Genomic DNA, 8,707 nt, shown 5'->3' on the forward strand with positions numbered 1-8,707 from the left:
GTGGGCCGGGCTCAGGTGGGCACTGACCGAGTGCTCCTCAGAGTCGGAGGTCTGCGCGGCGATGATGGGGTTGAAGCTGGTGGGAGAGAGGGGACCCAACTTTTTCCTCATGGCTCGGATTTGAAGCAAGGCTCGGAAAGCTGTGGCAGCGGGGACAAAGGGTGGGGTGAAAACCAGGTGCTGAAAGGAGACCCCCCCAAAAAATGCCAATTCCCAGAAGGGGCATTCCCGCACTGCACAGAGCTGTTGCACAGGGAGCTGAAGGGACCCGAGAACCCAAGGATGGGAGATACCAGCCCATTCCCAGGGATGCCAGCCCCCCTCTCCGGACCCACCAGCCCCCCCTGGCCCTTACGCAGCCTGCAGATGGGGCAGTTGTTGGCCTGGTAGCGCAGGGTGTCGGCGCAGGTGTTGCACAGGCAGAGGTGCCGGCAGGGCAGGATGAGGGTGTCACGGACATCCGAGAGGCAGACCACGCACTCGGCGCTGTTATCGCTCACCTCGTCCTCAGCCACCTGCCCCATGGGAGGGATGGGAGCTGTTTGGCCTCGGGGTCCCCAACCCGCATGGCACAAGGGGGGTGCCCTAAAATACTGGTTGGGTGCCCTGAGAGCTTGCTGCGGCATCCTGCCTGTGTCCCCAGGCTGCCTGCTCCTGAAATAACAATCCTGGGACCTTATCCCTCCCCTCCCAGCCTCTGGGAGATGGAGCCAGAAGCATCTGGCACCCAACAGTCGGATGCATTCTTCACCCCAACTTTTACATATATGTATATGTAGCAGAGGGGGAGGCACATCCCACACTTCAAGCCCTATGGTCCCCTCCTAAGCCAGCAAGATCCAGCCACCGCTCTCCCACGGGACCACAAAGGATGGAGGAAAAAGGCTCAATTCTGGGTGCGTTTTAGCTGCTGGACCTGTGCCAGGGGAAGGGGAAGGGGCTCGGGCAGACCCGTGGGCCTGCAGGATGGAGGCACGCACCTTGGAATCCTGTGTGTTGTACTTGTTCTCGATGCCGTAGATCTCCTGCAGAAGGTAGCTCACGCCATCCACCTGCAACCCCGTGAGTAAGGGGTGAGGAGCGGAGACACAGCCTATCCAGCCCCCACCCCATCCCATCTGGCCAGTTCTCCTTGCCCCAACGTCTGCTGTTTCTCTTTGCATTGACGCACTTGGAATCGCTGGTGGTCCCCAAGCTCCCTGGGTGGCAGGAGCAGGGGCAGGCTGCTGCCCACACAGGGGTCTGCTACTCCCTGAGAGCCCCTCGCCGCCTTCCCATCCAGGACTGTGCAGGGCAGAAGCTGCCACCGCCCACGGGGACACCCGGACACTCACCACTTGCTTCTGCTTGAGGGGCTTCACGCAGAAGGTGCCGTCGCTGTGCTGGAGGGAGGAAAGCACATGGGTGGGCACGGGGCTGAGCACCCCAGGGATTGCCGTGCCCGAGCACCCACCCACCCCATAGCTGTTGTTGCTTCCACTTTGCTCCCAACCAGCCCATTTTTCAGCAATTCTGTTTCTTCCCAACACCCACCGCCAGGCAGGTGTGGGATGTCACACCCGATGCAAGGCTGGAGACTTACTGGAGTGAGGAAGATGGACTTGAGACAAAATGCCTCAGAAGTGAGTGATTCAAATCAAGGATTTGGGGGATATTCCCAGAATTTCAGGAGCAGCTCCAAAATAGCCCCAGCCCAGCAGCACCATCCCAAGCCCCACGGGGTTTCTCCGGGCTCTCACACCCAGTGGGTGAGGGGGTAGGAAGGGGGAGGAGAGTCACAGCTTGGCACTTACCTTCTCGAAGGTGGCCAGCAGCACGTGGCAGTGCCCGGTGTGCTCTGCAAGACACAAAGGGACGGGCAGGGCTCAGGGGACGGGCAGGGCCCAGGGGACGGGCAGGGCCATGGAGGCAGCAAGAAGCAGGATGTGGTTGGCATCACAGTGCCTGTAATTGGGAAAATGCCCAGCCCAGCAAGGAAGCCCCTCCTCACCCTCTCCTTCATCCACCACCGCATGCACCACCATGGGGTACACCTCCCGGTCCAGGTCGAAGCCCAGCTGGAGAGAGAAAGGAGAGCCCTGGTGAGATGGAGCAGCCACCGAAGCTTCGTCTCATGTTCATAGCCGTACCCGGTCGATGCCACGCTCCAATGGGACCCACCTCCTCCTCGCTCCACTCGGAGGGGTCAACAGTGTGGGAGGGCACGCAGAACTGCTGGCACACCCCCCGCTTGTAGTGCACTGTCTCTGACTGCAGGCTGTTGTCCCTGGGGATGTAGCTGTCCCAAAGGGAGAGAACAGAGTCAGGGGTAATGCGGGTGTCCCCATGCTCCTCCTGGTCCCCCCCCCAGCTCATGAGGATGCTGAGAAGATGGGAGAGAGGGGTCACTCCTCCCTTCCCTTCTGGATGCCTCTTGGGGCCAAAGGAAAAAGTCATAAAAAGGGCTAAAATAACAGCCAGGCAGCCAAGACAGGGACAACTCCACAGCCACGCTGGTAGGGACCCGGAGAGGCAATGATTTCTCCTGGTCTCAGCTCTGACCCGAAGGTAAAAAGAGGGAGTAGGATGGGGAAGGAGGTGGTGGGGGCTGGCAGGGACGCGGCAGTGGCACCCAGAGAACACGAGGAACCCCCCTCTGTTCTGAGCACCACCAGCAGCTACCTCGTGCCCTGAGGATGGGAGATAATCCCTGGGAGAGGCTCCATGTCCATCAGCCTAGCCAAGGACACAGACAGGACTTGGGGGACACACACACATCAGGCTGGGGCTCCGCACCTCGCCACCCCATTGTGAAACTCCTCGCTCGCCTGGTAGTAGATGGTGATGGCTACACGGGCATCTGTGTCAAAGGTGAACTCCACGTTGTAGTGCACTTTGGCTTTGCTGACTTCCTCCCCCGGGGTCTTCACCTCCTCCGAGCACCTGCAGAGCACAGAGGGTCCAGGAGACGGGCACCCCTTGGGGATGACTCGGGGTGCCCCAGGACTGGTCCCCTGGCACAAGGCTGCCCTCAGCACTGACGGGGCTGTCAGGGGAAACTGAGGCACACCAAGAGGGCCCGGCATGCCCAAGGTCAAGCCTGCAGCTTGAGAAGCACCACAGGCAGATTTCAGCCACAATTCCGAACCTCCCATCCCAGCCGCAATTCCTGGCTTCCCTCCACAAAAGCCTCTGGAAGGTGGGGGGAGGAAGAAAAAGCAAAGCACTTCAAAGGCAGCGCTAAGCTCCCTTAATCCCCCAGTGTGGCAGGTGGGAAGCTCACCCCAGCCAGGAGGGGAAGGGGCACATTCAGACAGTGGTGGCTTGTCCCCCTCCGTCCAGCTGTGACGAGAGCCTCTCCCCATTCTCAGCATCCCCTGGGAGCATCCAGCCAGCCCCTTCCCACCCTGTGGCTCCTGGCCTCTGGGGGCACAGCCCCATCTTTCCCCCCAGCCCCCCGAGGACTCACTTGACGAGGCGCAGGGTATCCTTGCGGATATTGATTAAGCTCCTGAGGGTCTTCACGGGTTCCTGAGGAGGTGGAGCAGCATAAGGGAACTAGGACGAGAGAGACACTGGTGAAGGCAGATGTATATGGGGAGGGGGTTACAGTGGCCACAGACCTTGTTCCCGCCCCACCCAGTGACCAGCCCCAACCTGACACCCCATAGGATGCGGGGACCCAGGGTGGGCTGTGCATCCAGAGGAGCAGCTCCCGCTGGCACTTGGGTACCAGGCGGCGGATGATGGGGACAGCCCTTCACGAACAGCAAGCCTGAAAGCCCTTGCAGGGCACTGTTTCACCAGGATGGGGGCACACAGAGGGGGGGCTGTTCCTTGTCCCCTTCAGGGACGTGGGGGACACAGGGCAGGTGGGCGGCTGCCGATGTCAGCCAGTCAGGGGCCGTCAGGGACAGCAGATGCTCACAAGAGCCAAAGGGCTCAAATGCTGCCTTAGGAGAGGGAATGGGAATCCCTCTGAGTCCCTTCATCCCCCCACGCCGCCTCCAGCCTGGATAGCAGGGTTCAGGGATGTCAAGGTGCCCGCTGCACCCCGATACCGAGGGACAAGGCTGAACTGCAGAGAGCCCTTGGGGGTGTCCCCGGGGAGCCAGATACCAGTTTTCCATGTCCCTGGCGCCCTCCCGTGGGAAAGCCATCGTCACCTTCCCTGTTCCCAGAGCCTTTGTCACCCTCCCCATCCCCAAAGGTCTGCAAAGCGGGATGGAGAGACCTGTGCAAGGCTCAGTGGGATGGGATGGGACAGGCAGTTGCAGGACCATCCTGGGACTGGCCTGCCCCACCCCTCCTCTGCCAGCCGGGCATCACCCCATGATCCAGAGCCTCGGTCCCACTGGTGGCATGGAAATGCAGGTTAAAGCCTTGGTGGGACCCAGTGTGGCTGAGGGAATCCACAGCACCTTGGAATTGCCCTTCTGGGACAGCAGAAGGGTGCCTAAGTCATTAATCTGCTGTTAATGAGCTTTTTAACAAGTCACCAGCAATAAATGGGCACCTGCAGAACCAACTGCTGCAGCTGGAAGGGAGCAAGTGAGAGAACGGCTCCAGGCTGGAGCCAGGCCATGCTACACCAAGCCATGCTATGTAAAGCCATGCCATGCTGTGCCATGCCAAGCCACGTGTGCTGGTTTTAGTCAGGACAGAGTTAATTTTCTTCACAATGGCTGCTATGGGGCTGTTTTGGATTTGCCCTGAGGAGAGCACCGATAACACTGGTGGTTTTTAGCTGGTGCTAAGGAGGGTTTGTACCCATTCAAGGACTTTTTCAGCTTCTGATAAAGCATCTGTATTCCCAACTTTCTCCCTACAAGCAGTGGGGGGTGTCACACTTCAGACAGCTGACCCCAACTGCCCGAAGGGGGATTTCATTCCATAGCACGGCATGCTCAGTACCCAAGCTGGGGGGCCATAGTTGTGTTCCTTCGTTAGTAGTTGGTGGGCCGGCTGGCTTTCTTGGTCACCCACGGAGCACGCTTGGACTCCGCCGCGATCGCTCTCTCAGGCTCTCTGGCTACTCAGGATCTGGCTGTGTGTCAGCTGGTGCGTGGTGAGCAATTGTATCATTTGTTTTATTTTCCATTATTTTCATTACCTATTATTAGTAGCATTGTTAGTGTTATGAGTATCACTATAATATTAATTTCTATTCAGTTATTTAATAGTTCTTATCTCAATCCATGAATTTCCTCGTCTTTTCCTCCGATTCTCCCCCTTCCCCTGCAGGGGGGGAGGTGAGTGGGCGGCTGCGTGGTACTGAGCTGCTAGCTGGGGTTAAACCACAACATCGTGACACATCCTCTGCTACTCAAATTAACGAAGCAAGCCAGTCTTGCTCATTTGCACCTTGCGTACCCTAACCAGCCAGTGTTAAGCGGCAGAGCTCACCCAGGCAGGGATAGCACCCACGGGTGCAAGCCACCTCCAGCCACAGCACCCCGGGGGTGGGTGATGGAGGAGGAAAGGGGCAGCCGGGTCATGGGGCTCAGCCCTGCGGGGCTGTTGAGCTGGGCAGGATGGGGAAGTGTCACAGGATTTCTTGCTGCAGAAACCGCTTTGCTGTTGGGCTCTTTCACACCCATGTCGGAGCTCTTTTTTTGGGGGGTATCGTCGGGGGTTTTTTTAATTAAATTTTGCAAGCTGGATTTGCATATCAGAAAGGGGCTGTTTAAAGGACTTTTTGCATCTCTTCAATTTAAATCAAGTTCAAAAACAACAGAAAACACTCTGGTGCAACTGTTATCCATTTAAAAACACCGTCCATGCAGCTATCGCAACGTTTGTCCCAGGCCGGCTTCTGTTAAAGCAGAAAAATAAAAAGCCTAAACCCCTCTTCTTTGGGGGTTTTCTACAAGCAGACCCAGGCAGGTTTGCGTGGGCAGGGAAACCCACCGGCACGTTTCAACAGTCCGTGGCTTCTCCAGAATGCCCCATGCTCTCCGGGTGCCACAAGCACTTCCTCTGTTCCTTGGCCCCTGCAGAGGTATCCCGGCACAGTGGCTGCTACTCAAACCTGCAACATCCATCCCAGCCCCCTGGGAACCAGTCCTGAGCTGGAAAACCCAAATTATCCTGTATCCATGGAGGGGAGAGTCAGCACAGCCTCTGGGTGCTCTGCTAAGCCCAGTTGCAGTGGCACCGTTAATAGCTCAGCCAAGGCACTTGGCTCACAGAGGACTCGGGAAACAATTTTTCCAAGACCTCCTGGCCCTCAACACCCAAGGAGCCCAAAATTAATCCCCCACTAAAAATCACTGGCCGTCTCTGACGTTTCCAGCCCAGCCAGGCCTCTCACAATGGGCCAGAACACAAAGCATCACAGCCAAGAAGCATCAGGACAGGTCTTGGAGTCACCACTGGAGATGCTCAGACGGAGCAAAAACAACATGGTTCCTCCCCAACCCTCCATCTGAGCCCCCAAAACTGGCCTGCCCTGAAAGTTCAGCCCCAAAACGCCCTCAGCTCCTCGGGGAGATGGGACCTCAGTCACAGGTCTGCAGCCCAGGGCTGTCAGCAATTAAGCCAGAGCGATGCAGTTTAGTTTGCAACGCTATATTAATTCTTTCTGCTGTTTCCAAGCTGTTCCTTTACCCTTCCTGCTGCTTCTGCTGTCAGGGCGTCTGATCGGGAACTGCTCGCTGGGCAGTTTAGAGGCTTTTACTGTAATCAAGAGGATTTCTCAGTGCTCGCTGCTGGAGAGAGAACCCAAGGGCCAACTTCTCTTCTTCTGGGGAAGTGCAGGGGATGGAGAGAAAGTCGCTGGCTTTGCCCACCCAATGCTCATGGGTTTTTAGGGAGGTGCTCCTGCCCTTGGCTCTACCAGGATCCCCGCCCTGGCACAGCCTTGAGGGTGGGCGCTTCCCTGCTGAAGAGCCATACGATGCTGCCAGAAATGATTTCAAGGAGGAAACACAACCCGGGATGGCAGCAGCCTTGCCAGCCCCAGCACAGAGCAGGCAGCGTTTGAGAGCTGGACAATTAGCACCCGGCAAACTTATCTCAACTTGATAGAAAAGCTTTGGTGCCTTTTAATTCATCAACCTGAGCTTTCTTTTACTATTTGACCCCTCCACTGCTCAGGCTGATGTTGGTGAGCCGCACCACTGAGATGCACACGGAGGAGCGTGGGGTTACCCCCACCGCCAAAACCCTCTGTGAGGACAGTCCCACTTTCATTTCCTCCCTTTCAAAAGGCAGCAAGAAGAACGAACATCTCCAGGCTCATGGGGTCTGGGGACCTCCCCTGCAGCCAGGTTTCCCCATGCCCTGAGACCAGCAGCACCCAGCACTGTGAAACCCATCGGTGCTGCCCACAGCCCCCACCAGCCCCTTTTCTCCTAGATCTTGGGGAATACTTTCGCCTGCTCCTGTGCAAGGGTTGGCAAAACACATGCAGGTTCAATGAGCTGCAGCATGGGTACTGCAGAGAGCGGCGCTCAAGGCAGATAACGTCCAATTGCCCAGCCCTTTCCCAACCTGCACACCTATTCACTCCTTGGGACTCAGAAGGCGAGAGATACAGCAATAGTTACCGTGGAGCACATGGACATAAGCAGACAGGCTGAGACCCGGCTTAGGTCCTGATGGAAGAGGCTGCAGCAAGCACTCAACCCTTATATTAACCAGCAGAGAACCCACTCAGGCCACCCCAGGAGTGCTTGGCTGGCTCTATCCCCAGGGGTGACAGCCAGCAGCCTTATACCATGCACCCCCACGACACACGCAGTCACCACCGTTTTAAGAAGGGACATGCCTGGGCGCCCTGTCCTCCCCCAGCTCCCTGCCCTCCCCGCCCAGCTCCCCCTTGGTGCCCACCACCACAGGCCGGTTGCCCAGGAAGTTGAGGTCGCTGTTCTCGCCGAAGAGGTAACCCTCGGGGTGCGTGGAGTCGAACTTCTCGCCGCCCATGATGAAGTAGTTGGCAAAGTAGCTCCCTGGAAAGAAACCACAGAGACCACCTGAGCTTGGGGGGGGACACATGGGGCTTCAACCAGGTGATGGAGCAGCACGAAGCCACCAAATTGATGGCTCAGAGGTGGATTCATCCCCAAGGTCACCTCACTGGGAGCTTTCGGGTTGAGCCGCCCTTCCTGGCTGCGTTCTGCCCGCCTGACTTGCCCCTCCCACTGTCAGCAACCCTGTCCCTGCCCGTGCTCCACGATGGGGGTCCAGCCCTATGGCAGCGCCCGGCTGGGAGGCTACTCCATCCAGCAGGATGTAACAGGAGCGGATTCCTATCCCAGGGCTTCGCCGCCTCCCCCAGCCCCGAGCACAGTGCCTGCTCCCTTTTCCCTGCCCAGGGAATCCCTTTGAGCCCCAGCCTGGCCTAAGCCACCCAAGGTCACCCTGACCTTCAGCCATCTCCACGCTGGCTGAATCTCGGCTTGCGAGTTGGAAGGGGAGATGGCTCCCAAGGGCAGAGCTGTGCTAATCCCTTCCAGAAACACCAGCTAATTTGCCGGAGACCAGAGAGGCATGGCTCACATCCTGTCCTGCCAGAGCACCACATCTCCCAAAGCCTGGGAGCCCAGAAAGAGCCGGGCTGGCTCCTTACACCCCCACAGACGCTGTGGGGCAGGGGGAACACACAGCCCTCAAAACGGGCTGGGGTCCTCCTGCCCCTCCAGCATGGCAGACCTCATGTGCCATTTGAGGCAGCCTGTCCGTAGCCAGGCACCTGCTCAGGTTTGCTGTGGCCACTGCTGGGAAG

At 58.1% G+C, this 8,707-nt stretch overlaps 1 protein-coding gene across 1 annotated transcript; it reads right to left on the minus strand.

Moving 5' to 3' along the window:
- Positions 1-11: 11 nt before the first annotated feature.
- LOC104509265 (RING finger protein 157) lies at positions 12-7,926 on the minus strand (the record flags this gene model as incomplete). Its single annotated transcript, XM_010151144.1, has 10 exons — positions 7,813-7,926; positions 3,449-3,537; positions 2,776-2,922; positions 2,161-2,278; positions 1,991-2,057; positions 1,794-1,837; positions 1,335-1,382; positions 981-1,052; positions 356-515; positions 12-140 (listed from the first exon to the last, which is right to left on the minus strand). Coding segments are annotated over exons 1-10 (967 nt in total), but the record flags the coding sequence as incomplete, so codon positions are not given.
- Between the last annotated feature and the right edge of the window lie 781 nt (positions 7,927-8,707).

The sequence above is a fragment of the Eurypyga helias genome, unplaced genomic scaffold, assembly GCF_000690775.1.
Source record: "Eurypyga helias isolate BGI_N326 unplaced genomic scaffold, ASM69077v1 scaffold33144, whole genome shotgun sequence".
In the NCBI taxonomy this organism is placed as follows: domain Eukaryota; kingdom Metazoa; phylum Chordata; class Aves; order Eurypygiformes; family Eurypygidae; genus Eurypyga; species Eurypyga helias.